This window comes from Solanum tuberosum, unplaced genomic scaffold (assembly GCF_000226075.1).
Source record: "Solanum tuberosum cultivar DM 1-3 516 R44 unplaced genomic scaffold, SolTub_3.0 scf00616, whole genome shotgun sequence".
In the NCBI taxonomy this organism is placed as follows: domain Eukaryota; kingdom Viridiplantae; phylum Streptophyta; class Magnoliopsida; order Solanales; family Solanaceae; genus Solanum; species Solanum tuberosum.
In genome coordinates this window covers 29,296-43,053 of record NW_006239534.1, presented here as the reverse complement: position 1 = coordinate 43,053, position 13,758 = coordinate 29,296, and the positions used below count along the sequence as shown (strand labels likewise).

The 13,758-nt window shown below is 32.4% G+C and overlaps 1 protein-coding gene across 1 annotated transcript; it reads right to left on the bottom strand.

Annotated features, from left to right (window-relative positions):
• Positions 1 to 638: 638 nt before the first annotated feature.
• Positions 639 to 13,250, bottom strand: LOC102602364 (cytochrome P450 87A3-like). The gene is made up of 10 exons (XM_015304794.1): positions 13,170 to 13,250; positions 11,904 to 12,058; positions 9,873 to 10,194; positions 7,949 to 8,098; positions 7,407 to 7,658; positions 7,173 to 7,262; positions 7,011 to 7,089; positions 6,541 to 6,647; positions 985 to 1,112; positions 639 to 852 (listed from the first exon to the last, which is right to left on the bottom strand). Exons 2-10 carry the CDS (start codon positions 11,993 to 11,995, stop codon positions 825 to 827), a joined length of 1,248 nt encoding a protein of 415 aa, XP_015160280.1. The 5' UTR covers positions 11,996 to 12,058; positions 13,170 to 13,250; the 3' UTR covers positions 639 to 824.
• Positions 13,251 to 13,758: the final 508 nt, after the last annotated feature.

Genomic DNA, 13,758 nt, shown 5'->3' with positions numbered 1-13,758 from the left:
AAAGTGCAATTCACTCCTTTCCTTTTTCCCCTAATATCTTTCCTCTTCCGGTCGTTGAAGAAGCTGAACTATTGTAATGTGTAAAATTATATAATTAATGTAAATGAATATATATACACTAATTATATATTACATATACACAATTTACAATGTCGATATTTTACATATTGATACAACTTTTTTTTGTCACATATACAGTTACATAAACACCCCTTTAATTTATATGACACTCAAGGAAGGTAAAAACTCAGTGTTTCCAAACTATTTAAGTAATAAGACAAAAGCAAATGTAAGGTAAATTCACATGTCCATGATATCAGTAGCGTAGCCATATACAGTGAATGGGGTTACTTCTTTAAAAAATATATATAACACCTTTAAAATAAGAAACTGGTGTGATTGTTATATAGATGAACTTTCATAATATCGTAAAACACAAAAAATTAAAAAAGAGAGAAGTAAATATAAAATACATTCATATTAGTAGAACAGCTCCCATCTAACATAGCAATACTACATAAGGTAATATTATAGGCGTCGATAGAGTAATTTCTAGATCGATATGCATTTTAAATGCATTATTCATACATAAACTATGAATTAACCATATTAATAACATAAAAAAACATGCACTTATAGATAACAAAATTAAAGGCTGTGTGCATCAAAGGCGGATCTACATTCACATTAGTGAGTTCATGTTGCTTAATAATAACTTTTGCTCAACGTCTGTATATGAATTTGCTGTTGCAAGTACCTTTAGTCATATTTTCCAGAGATTTTAATGTGGTAACCATTTGGAAATTGTAAACCTGGAGTTCGTACTATATCTCCTCCTTGATTATCTCCCACCTAATGATAATGAAGATTTTTAAATTAAAGATGTGTATATAATGACCGTATCACGCCTCTCCATATCGGGCATATTTTTATATAAATTCTTTTCAAATTCCTTTAATCAATGTATATATTTGTATCACTTACTTGTACTTGGTCACAAAGCAATGGAGAAAGACAGCCATTTGCACCTTAGCAAAGTCTGCTCCAATACAAAATCTCATGCCACCTCCAAATGCCATAAAATTCCTAGATGCTCCATTTAGATCTATTCCCTGATAGCAATTTCAACATTTCATTATAATTTCTATGAAAAAACACTAAGAAGATTTATGACAATTTCTTTTGTTATAGCATCGCGAGATAGAGCGAAGAGTTCACAAGGAGAAGAGGTCGAGGTTTGTTGATAAGTGGAAGTGTAGTGAAACTGTGAAAGTCGATCCTCGACAAAATCCAAAGATGTTCAAATTTAGTTCCAATCTGGATATAAAAGTCAAGTTCAATCATTGATAACTTTGTTTTTTGGTTGGAAAGTGCCTAGTATAATGTCTCATTTCTTGTGAATTTGTTTTTAATTGTGAAATGACCATTTTACCCTTCCTCTTAGATTTTCATGCTTAGTTTGGGTTGAGGAAATGGTTGGTGTGGTCCCAAATGTGATGGGTGTGTTTTTGGTGTTTTCGCCCCTTTTGAGTTGAGATTTTTGATATGGTTGACTTTGGTCAACATTATGAGTTTCGAGCATCGTATGGGGATTCCGTCAATTTTATTGAGTCCGAAACGTCGATTTTTGTTTATTAAAGTGATCGGTTAGAGTCCCGAGACCTTAGGTTGTGATTTGGATATTTAGGTAAAAAGTTGAATTTTTGGCTTAAATGAGTTTTGAGGGGTATTTCAGTCATATCTATCTTTGTTTTTTGCAATCCAACAATTCTGTTGGTTCCAAAACATGTTTTATGATGAATTTACACTTTTAGTTTGTGTTTATAGGATTCCGAATGAGTTTCGAGGGTCAAAAAGATGTTTTCAAGGTTGCTAGTGCACACGTTTCGTGGCAAACAAATAGACTTTTAGCGACAAAAAATGGGTTTTAGTGACGAGACAGCTGAGTTAAATATCTATTCGAATTGTTGCTAGTGCACACTTTAAGTGGCGAAAAAATAGACTTGTAGCGATGTAAATGGGTTTTAGTGACGAAATCACTGAGTTAAATATCTATTCAAACCTATTTAGTATATTTGACATTTTGGGAGCTAGAAAAGTCGGTTTGAGGTTATTTTTGATGCGTTTTTATTTCATAATCATTGGGTATGTATTTCTAACCTTATTTTACTATTTTCTCAAGTCTTTCATATTTCATGATTTATGTCCATTAAGTTGAGATTTTAAACCCTAAAGTAGAGAAATCGAAAATTGTTGATTTGAAGGTCGATTTGGAATGAGTTTTCATTGATTTTCGGGATTTAAGGTCCTTGTATTGTGGGCAAACTGATTTTGACAAAGTTTTTTTTTGAAATTTCTCATTTTTGACCGCATTCCAAATGTGGGTTTTGGGTTTTTTCTCCCAAAGTTTGAAAAGTAGTAAATTCTTGATTTAAAGCTCGATTCTTACTTGTTTTTGATGGATTTTTCAACCATGAACTCCTCTTGGCTGGCAGAACTTGATTTTCAACTAAAAAACTGATGTTACCCTTTTGATTTTCGAAGTGATTTTAAAACTATTTTACCCGATTTCAAATCATATCAATATGGGTATCATTGAAGTACTCATTTTGATGAACTTTTTTAATTTTTGATGGGTTAGGATCGTTTCGATTAGCTTGTTGTTGTGGATTTGCTCCGATAGTGTTGTTCGGATAAAGTTTTGGCCTTGAGATAGGTTTGGCTATCCTTCTCCTAGGCTGGGATTGGGTAATTGATCTTTCTTATGTCTTATGCTATGGGATGGGATAGTAGCATGATTTTGGGCTGTGAATTGTATTGTGCTGCTGTGCGGGGGCTTGATTGTATTGTGTTACCCGTGTGAGGGCTTATATGTGTTGTTTAGCCTATGTTGAGGCCTTAATTGTTGTTTTATTTCCTTTGAGAGTATATGATTCATAAGTTGCCTTTAAGATAGGCTTGTAATGTTATTTGACTTGTAATCCCCAAGTGAGAGGCTGAGTTGGAAATTTTATTGTAATGACCTGTTTCTGTCGTTATAGAAAAGCCAATGGGGAAAGAATTGGGGCAGAAAACTTTTAAGTAGTGACTTGAAAATTTCTAGCCTAGTCCAGATTTGGACGAAATCTGAGTCAGGTGAGGTCTAGGGAAATATGGTAATGAATGGGAGATTTAATTATGAATTAAATCATATGAGTTGATAGCCAAGACGTTAAGGAGCCCGTACGGATTTACAGAATTGAATTCGGGCGAGTAGAACTCCTGAAACTGATCTTGGAATGAAAGGGTAGTTTTTTAACGTCAAGGATTGAAGGTGTGTTGCAAAGTGGGAGCTTAGAACTCAAATTCTGAGCTTTTGTCTTTGTACAAGCAGCCGGGGCGGGATTAATCCCGCCAAGGCGGGGCCGCTGTGGCAGGACAATCAAGACTTAAATCGGGAAAAAACCCTAAAAACGTTATTTTCTGCAAAACTTCTTCCTTGAGAGCTAGGAGACGACCCATGAACAGTTCTTGACAGTTTTCCACGTTTTCTAGCGCTAAAGATAAGATTATTACTCCCCTAATCCGTAATTTGATTCGTAGACCTTAGAATCTTGGGTAATTATCATTGGGGGAGGGTTTTGGCTTGAAGTTAATGGTGGGAAAGCCCTAATTGAACAATAGGATCTTGGGTTTGGCCATGGATTATAGTTTTGTTATTATCCAGGTAAATTAGGCCTTGTTTATTGATCCTTGCGTTAAATTACTTATTTTCGACCAAGAACAAGCGGAAAGAATCCGAAAAGGGAAGGTTCAAGCGTCTTAAGAGGATTCAAGCTTGGTTTCGAGGCAGGTGATGGTTTGATTTCCTGTTTGTGTGATATATACCGGTTAATTGCTTCATTGTATGCATGCATGTGTGCGAATAAGGAATGTAAACCGAATCTAATGCAAATAAGTATATGTATATGCACAATTACATGCCATGAACCTATTACTTGATTGTATGACTGTGAGCATTGTTCATTATGAATGTGATTGCAATTGTAGTTGTGTTGACTGGATCGGGTGTCATGTTTCGACACATATATTGGATCATGTTTCACGTTCTGACACGTATATCGGATTAGGTGTCACGTTCCGACACTTATATTGGATCGGGTGTCACATTTTGATACATGTAAATTGGATCGGGTGTCACGTTCCGACACATGTAAATTGGATCGGGTGTCGCATTCCGACACACTAACAGTTTGGGTGTGGGTTCAATGAGAGAACCATTGTTGATTATTATGTTTATGTCCACCTGTCATTAATATTGGGAAACTATATGTTGCTCTGAAATGTTAATTGAACTATGTATTCTGTATATGTGTGTTTACTGTGTTGTAATTGTCTGCTTGTATTTCGCTTACTGGAGTAGCCGTGTGATCCTACCAGTACACTATGGTTGTGTATTGATACTATACTTTCTCATTCTTTGTTGAGTACAGGGTATCTTCAAGAGGCTACTGATTGACCTCAGCTAGGAGATCACTGATCGAGATCGAATTCAAGGGTGAACCAGTTCTTCCAGGCTGCCATGTATCCTTCCTTGTTTAGTCCACTCTTTTCGGACTCAAATTATTTAGTTAGACTTTGCTTATGTTAGTTTAGGGATTGCAACCCTTTTTCTTAGACTTGTTGGTTTTCAGAGTTTTGGTACAATGAGTTTCAATTTTTAGGTGTAGAACTTCCGCAATAGTTATGTTTAGTTGTTTTATTAAACCTTTGGAGTTTATGGGAACTCCGTTTTATCCATCATTTAAACCTGCTTTCGTATCTTTAAATGTTCTAGTTTTCGTTAATTTGATTAGTTGAGTTGTAGTAATAGTTCTCCCACCGGAGGGTTAGTGTGGGTGCCAATCACGACGGTCTGGGTCGTGACATTTATAATGCTTTGATTAAACGAAATGTTTTTTAAATGGAATTCACTTATTTCTAATGAACTTTTTCCCACTATTTTTCATCTGAGGGTGTATATCATGATCAACTGAGTTTTGAGAAATTTAGACTGTTGATACATGTTGAGTTTGATTATTGATTCCATGTTATATATGTGTTGTGATTCATCCATCCTTATTCATCATATCATGTTCTTTGGAAATTGGGAAAAATATGGAGATTCCTTTTTTGAAAGAAAATGAGACATTTTATATATCATTGACCACATTGAGGTGACAAGTTGATGAAATATTGAGATTGTAATTTGGTATATGGATTACGAGTCCCCCATGTGTCCTTGTATTGGAGCCTTAGCTCGACAGGGTGTGCGACAGCCTTGATTCCACCGTACCACCACATTATTGCATCATCTCACTACATTGCATTAATCATTTGAATTGCTTGATTTGTCTGTGACATGAGAACTGTTGTGACCTTATGTTTTACTTTACTCGTGCAGTTCATGATAAATTTGTGGCACATATCCCTAAATGAGACTTTTCTGTATGCAGGTGGAAGCATTCCTAAGTATATTTCATAAGTTGATTAAGTCCTTTTACTCAGTCGGTCGAGTCTACTGAGTACTTGTGGATTGTACTCACCCCTACTTCTGTATCATTTTGATGTAGATTCTAGTCAGGATACTACCCGCGGTGGCTGATCGTGGCTAGCCTTGGGGATCTTTTCAGAGTGGTGGTGAGATCCTATTCCCGGAACACCATTAGTTTTATCCTTTATTTTCAGTCTTTGTTTCTTTTCGAATACTTGTGATGTGTTTCATACTCTAAAGTTGTATTAGATGTTCTTTATACTTATGTTACCAGGTTTTGGGATATTCTTTGTTGTTCTTTGCTATCATTTGTGTCCCGACTTTCCTTCGGGAGTCTCGTGTGTGTGTTATTTTCAACTTACACACTAGTTTGGAGTTTTCGAGGTGTGTGTCATCTTGACCTCGGCTTTTGGGTCATGACACCTAGGTCCTTTCCACTTTTTTTAGTCTCTTCAATCACTTTTTTAACTTTTCTAGTATCAATTAATTCATTCGAGAATATGAGTTGTACTGAGTAAATTTGAGTCTTATATCTTATTCCTGAAAAGTTTTTCTCTTCGGTCTTGTCTACTATCTAAGTGGTTTCTCTCTTTACAGCATGTTGGTGTCAGGGAAGGTTTAGCACCTCTTTACTAGTTAGCAAAAAAAAAATCTAGAAATTTTATGTGTCTTCTTGAGTGAATGAAATGTGAAGCACGAACGCGGTTAGTTAGTGAACCATAACGGAGCTAAGAATGCAACATTCAGAATTCAACAAGTTATATATACATCTGAGTTGTGAAAACAACCTCTTGCAGACATGTAGGGTAACATTGCGTATAATTAATTTTGGTGGACCAACTCTTTCCTAAATTTCGCACATTTCAGTTGAAAAAAATATTAAAAATTTTAAAGTTTTTCTTCAACTTGAAAATATTTTTTTTAAAATTTAGAGTGAGAAGTCAAAATAATATATAACCAAATAGATGTTTAATTTTTTAATTTTTTTTATATCAAATCATTATATAATTTTCCGATAAAGTACTCACCTCCCATCTCCATGGATTGAATTGAAGTGGATCCTCATATTTGGCAGGATTTAAGTGGACAGCTGGAGGACACACCATTACTGCCCAACCAGCTGGAATGGTATATCCTGCATCTCACAAAAAGTTTATTTTAGAAATTAATCTTATTCCAATGATACAGTAATGAATTTTTGCACAATCAGTAATGTTCTCTTAATTTCAGTAAATATACACAATTTATAGAAGGATATGTATGCACCATTTGTTGGGAAAAAACAGTTATATATGCTCCCTTGAGTAATCAAGGGATACCTCGCACCTTCCCTCAGTTAAATTCTTGGGAAAAGAATCTGGAAAATACTTTAACTTTGGTCGAAATTGTTGTTGCGATATCAAACATTGGAAAGGAAGTTTTACCCCCTGTACTAATTAATAGTATATTTTAAAGGTATAAATATGTCTACATGGACATCCAAATCTTGATTACATACCTTTGAAGTTGACGTCTTGAAGTGCTTTTCTGAAAATCAAAGGCGCAATATTTGCCAATCTGACTGTTTCATTGATAAACTACATTTTTTCAATGAAATTAATTAATTTATGATTATATATTTAGACTTGGAAGGGACAATATTATAATTTAGATTAAATACCTGAAATGTGAACTTCATTGATTTATACTCTTTCCATGTAAGTCCATAAGATGCATTTCCCCTTCTTCTAATTATTGCCTCATGTTCCTCCTGAAAAACATTTGAGGAGTGTTTGATTGTTGTTTAGAGAAATTATTGTAACACTTATTATAAAAAGTTCAAATTCTGAATCCGACTTTGTCAAGTAAGTGCATATGTTGTTCAATTGATGAAGAAGATTATGGTTTCACTTACTGTTAATTCTTTCAAAGCCTTTGGATCTTCATGAAGAAATTTAATAGCCAAAGTTATAGCCAAAGAGGTTGTCTCAAAGCTAGCAAAGAGCAACGCAAACATCAAATCCAAAGCTATTGCCTCAGTGAGAATTGTGTCTTTACTTTGAAGTTCTTCTAATACATAATCAAAGAAGTCACTTTGTTCTTTTCTTGGTTGTGATTTCCTTTCCTCTAGCATTCTCTTGAGCATCTTCATTATCTTCTTTCTTCCCTAATGAACACCTTCAACAGTTAGTTCAATCATGACTTGTCTAAATTTAGTCAAACATCGTTATAATAATATTATTTTGTCTATATTTTTGGATGTTATAATGAAATATTGCTATAGAAAATATATAATATAAATACTGATTAAGTAAAGAACTTTTATACAATCACTTTATTTTTAACCTTTATAGTAGGTAATTCATTTTATTTTTCAGGTTACTGATTACTTTTTATTAGAGATTATATGTAATTATTATGATAATATTAGTGTATAGAAATCAAACTCAGAAATACCTGTAAACACTTGTGATAGGCCATTCCAGGAAAGCATAAAGGGAAGGAAATTAATCCCTTTATAAAAGCGGTAAAATTTTCACACACATTCTCTGTAGAGTTCTCAGAATCATAGCTGATAAGTTTCTTTCCAGTTAGATCAAATATCATCTGAAAAAATATAAAATATTTTGCTTTGAATCCAAATATCATTTGCAAACAAAATACAAACTCTTTGAGATATACATATTATGCCGGAAAGATACTAAGCATATTAGTTTCTCTTTCAATATTATTATTATTGGCTTAAGTCATCGACGATCCCTTAAAGTTGTCTGCATAATTCACTTAGATATCTCAACTAAGACTAGTACTTATTGAACACCTTTAACTATTCAAAAATTATTCCTATTAGACATTTTTTTATAATAGCCAAAAGGTATGAAGAGGTTTGCACTGACATGGCAACCTGACTAATTAAAAAAATAACACGTGGCATTGGGGCCCTAAAATAATAGAAAAAATATATTTTTTTGATTAAAATTATTTCAAACACATTTTATATCTATTTTAAAAAAATAAATAAAATGAAAATATCAATATATTCAACCAGCCCCACCCCTACCCAACCTCCTCCCAGCCCCCTTTGATCTTCATCTTCTTTCGTAAATACATTCTTTCCCAAATCACAAAATTCAATTTCTTTTTAAATAACTTGAAGATTAACCTTTTAAAAAAAACATATTTTCATACTAGATACGTCATAGAGAAAGAATGGTATAAGAGTAAAGGAGAAAGGGAATTGACCAGTGGATACTCATTTTAGATTGATGACAAAAGAAATTGATAGCTCAAAATTAATTCTACCGAATTTTCGGATATCATTTTTGATGAATTTAGTGGATTTACATTTTAATTTGAATTGTAATATTTGTTCTAAAATAGTGATAGACGAATATCGGCCCACTAACCTTTTTTTTCTCTGATGCATAAAAATCATTTATCTTCTTTCTTCTTTTTTCATACATTCAATAAGTTGATTCATATTTAAAAGGAAAAAGATAAAACAAAAAAATATTAAAAAACAGTGTTGGAGCTAAAATGGAGAAAACTTGGAAACTAATAAAGATGAAGAAGATGACTGGTGGGGGGTGGGGCATTTTTTTTTTTTTTTTTTAAAAAAACGAATCAATGAAAGAAGGAAATTTTTTTATATTAATTATAGTGCCAAGTGTTAATAAAAGAAGAAAAATATATTTTTAAAAAAAAAAAATACTATTCGAAGTTGCGCTCCATGAAAGTACAGAACACTATTTTTGCCATATCAGCGTTTTGTGTTTAATAGGTACATGTTTTGCACAATTTAGGTGTTCAATAGGTACAAGTCCTAATTGAGGTGTCTAAGCGAATTATGCGGATAATTTTAAGGGGTTGTCGATGACTTAAGCCTATTATTATTAGTCTCTTAGAGCCCGTTTGGTTTAGCTTTAAAAAAGTAGCTTTTTAAAAGTAGTTTTTAAAAGTCAAACTTAAGTAACTTTAAGTTAAAAAGTGAAAAATAGGTGTATCTACTTTTAATAACTTTTTTAAAGTTATTTTATATTTATTTTAAATTATTTTTAACTTTGTCAAACACTCTCAAAAGCTAAAAATAACTTAAAAGTAAATTTAACCAACTTTTAAGTCAATCCAAACAAGCTCTTACTATTTTAGTCTTGTATTTATTATTATTTATTGTTTTTTTCCCTCCGATATTTTTGCTTGGTCACCATAATTTTTTTGTTGTTACTATGATTCTTTTCTCCTCTGTTTTTAACATGACTTCTTAACTATTGCATTGCTCTGAAATTTAGACTACTTAGTGAATTTGTGAATTTGTATGTAATAAAATACATGAAAGTTGAGTGACCATCTCTGAAATTACCCTGCAATTTAGACTACTTACCTTGGTTGTTGCTTCCTTCATCTCAACACTCTTTTGTCTTGACCATCTGTTCAAGTTATTATTTGTAGTTTTTTCAACCTCAGGCAGCAAAATTTTCAAACTTTCAGGGCCAAAAAGATTTAGCACCATGTTTTTCAAGTACTTGTACATAAAACCATGTAAAGATCCAACATTTTGCCTTCCAAAAATCTCTTCAAAAGTATGTGGATACCAACTTTGAAACAATTGCCCTTCTTGTTGGAAGATGAAGTAATTAAAATCAGGGTCTATGGATACTATGATTGGATATCCCACCAAACTAGTTCGAAATATCGGCCCATACCTGATTAAGAATTTAGATGTTGTGAGTTTCGAGATGTGAAATAAGTGGGATGCGAAACATATATTAAGTTATTTTGTTTTTAACATATATATAACGTTTGTTTCCGATTTACTAAGTTATGTCAAGCCTATGAACTCGTGCTTAGATCAATGTGTTCCAATTAATTGTGTGGTGTCTGTGCATGTAGTTTAAGAAAAAAGGAAATACTTCAGAAACTTATAGTCTCAAATAAATTATAGACATTTGTGTGACTATAAGTCATCTTATTAAGTATAAAATGAGAAATTTAAAGTTTTTTTTTTTTTTGGTTTTTCACCCCGTGTCCGGAGCCCACATTAGAGCTCCGACTAAATCTGAATCGCGCACTGCAGGGCTCATTCGGGGGTGGCGCTCCCAACAGGATTTTCTCCATACCCAGGGCTCGAACCTGAGACCTCTGTTAAGGGTGAAACACTTCCACCAGTGCACCACAACCCATGTTGGTAGAAATTTAAAGTTAAATCATATCTACTTAAAGAAGTTTGACATTCTTTTTGAGAAAGATTAAAAAAAAAAGGTATGATAAATACATTGTGAAGCCGCAATTAGACCTTTGTTCTAATTAGACATAATACATAAACATAACCCTTAGCTTGACCTCAGCTGGAAACTATGACCTTTAACTTTGGGTGTGCACAAATAGGTAATTAAACTTGTATAAAATTGAACAAATAGACACATTCGGCCTACATGGCAATTTTGTGTCCTACACGTGGTGTCCAATGTATATTATGTCATGTAGGACATGTGTGTCTACTTGTTTAATTTTATACAAATTTAAGTGTCTACTTGTGCACACTCAAAGTTTGAGGGCATAGTTGTCCGTTGAATCCAAGTTAAGGGTCATGTTTATGTATTATGTCTTCTAATTATGTGGTGGTGACTGAGTATGCAGTTTAACAAACAAAAAAAGACTTTTGAAATTTGTTGTCTAAAATAAGCCATAGATATTTGTGTTTCTATAAATCATCTCATCAAGTGTAGAATGAGACGTTCAAAATTAAATTGTTTCTGTATTTACAAAAAAAATAAAAGCATAATACATAAATATGTCTTTTTACTTCGCCTCAATTGGCATCAATGCCCTTCAACTTTGGGTGTACACAAGTAAGCATTTAAACTTGTATAAAATTAAATAAGTAAACACATGTGTCCTACGTGACATAGTACATGTAGGACACCACTTATGATGTCTCATAGGATATGAATGACACCACTTATGATGCCTAATAGGAAGTGAATTGCCACATAGAACGACAAGTAGGACGTGTGTGTCTACTAGTTCAATTCTATAGAAGTCTAAGTGACTACTGGTGCACACCCAAGGTTGGAGGGCATAAATGCAAGATGAAGCTAATTTAAAGAGCATGTTTATATATTATGCCAAAAATAAAGTATGTCATTCTATTAAACAAATTAAAAAAGAAAATATGACACATAAATTGATCAGATAAAGAGAGTATATAGAGATCACATCTTTTTTACTCCTTGATGATTCGAACTCACAATTTTAGGATTTGAGGTGGACGTTGATTGTCATATGAGCACGTCTCTCTTGTCATCAAACATCTCTATAATGACGACATTTGTTGAAATATTTTTGACAGCTATAACAAAATGTTATTATAAAGAACATAATGATAATATTAACGTTTAATTAGTTATTTTACCTTTGCATCCTCTCCTTCACAAAGGGAGAAATATCAAATGATGTATTTGGTGCAAAGAATTGAATAGTCTCACCAAGTAATGGCCAACCCATTGAACCTGGTGGGAGTTTTCCATTGCTTTTAGGGTTCCTCTAGTAATGTATAATAACTATAACCAGGGGCGAATTTATGTACTAATTTTGGGTCACCCGAACCCGTGGTCATCCGACTAAACTCGATATATTACTTCTATAATTATTAAAGAATATATTAAATTAAAACTTGTTGAACCCGTTCTCAAAATGGCTGGATGGTTCACTGGTACCACTGCAAGATTTCAACTCACAGGTCGCAGGTTCGATCCCAGGCAGCCCCAATTCGCTTCAATTTATTTTTATTAACTAAAACACATTTTTCATTTAAAAAAAGAAAAGAAAAAAGCTAAATTCTGAAAGTTTAAAAGTCAAAAGACTTCAAAAGTTTCCTTCCCACATAGTTTTCAAGTTCCAAGTTCCAACAATATTTTTCTTCCCTCTTCAAATTTGTTTTCTATTTTCCACACAAAGAAGAAGCTTCAAGTCTCCAACTTCAAGTCAAGAATTTAGAGAAATCATCATTGTCAAAGTTTAAGGTAATTTTAGTTTATGATTTCTCTTTTTAATAAACAAACTAACAAGATAAATAAATAAATATATATATATATGTATATATCACTTTAATTTAGGGTTTCATATAAAAAATCTTGTCATTACTTATAATAGGAAATCATCAATAGCTAAAGAATTGATTATCTCAAACTTACATATTTTGCGGATGTAACTTGTAAGGAATGTGTTTCATATTATATTATCAATTTTGAAGGGTGTGTATTTCCTTTTTTTTTTAATGTGAAAGGGGTGTGATTCCTCTATTTTATTTGAACTTGCAAGGGTGTGATTCCCTTATTTTTTATTGTGAAAGATATGCGATTCTCTTATTTTATTTTAAATTTGCTAGTTAAATTTGTGACTAAGTTGAATAGAATTGGTGAAGTAATTTTTGAATGGATGTTTAGTTTGTAAGATAGAGCGGAAGATATTTGAAAATGTAAGTAATGATGCTATTATAGATCGTTTTCAGAATATGAAGTCTCGTCGAGTACAATTGTAAACTGATGATATTTTTTGTGGTAATGTAATTTTTATGCATTGCTCGCTTAGTTATTGTTATTATAATTTTTTTGATATTATCTTTAAAGGAATGGTGCACCCGTTTTCTTGAAATCCTGGATTCGCCTCTGACTATAACAACTAAAGATCCAATAATATAAATACCAAGTGACAACATTTTCTTGATAATATATTGTGTGTAAATTAAAGATATGAAAATGTGGTGGTTTATATAATTAGAAGAAATGGGGAACTATAAATAGGCAGTGGAATAATGTAGTCCAGATCCAAAATAATATATTTTATCCTCTGTTAAATGTTTGGTGTATTATTTGTACATTTGTTTGTGGGGTTGTTCATGATAATGATTAAAAATCAAATTGAGACGTTTTTGTTTTAAAAGTTGAAGTCATAATTCTCTATTATATTATATGAGTATATATGTAAGTTGAAGTCGACCAAATTATAATTACCTATTTACCGCACTATTAAATGTCAAAATCGATATTTAAAATATCAAATCATATTAAATTTATTTTATATAATAATAAAATTACTATTTTTAAAAATAAAAAATTAAAATTAATGAACCAAAATTTTCATTCCGTAAAATACCCACACCCCTAGTGTTGGCTATAGCCGCCTAATTTAGTAAGTTCAAAAGTAAACTCATTTTATTGTTGACTTTGTTACCATTCATGTCTATTAATTTTTTTTTTTTAAAAAAA

Excerpts from the sequence above, each read along its gene's own strand:
- LOC102602364 (XM_015304794.1), bottom strand. The coding sequence starts at position 11,995 with ATGGGTTGGCCATTACTTGGTGAGACTATTCAATTCTTTGCACCAAAT. Across the intron at positions 7,090-7,172 it reads CAATGAAGTTCACATTTCAG|TTTATCAATGAAACAGTCAG; the intron begins GTATTTAATCTA and ends GAAAAAATGTAG. Across the intron at positions 6,648-7,010 it reads TCAAGACGTCAACTTCAAAG|GATATACCATTCCAGCTGGT; the intron begins GTATGTAATCAA and ends TGTGAGATGCAG.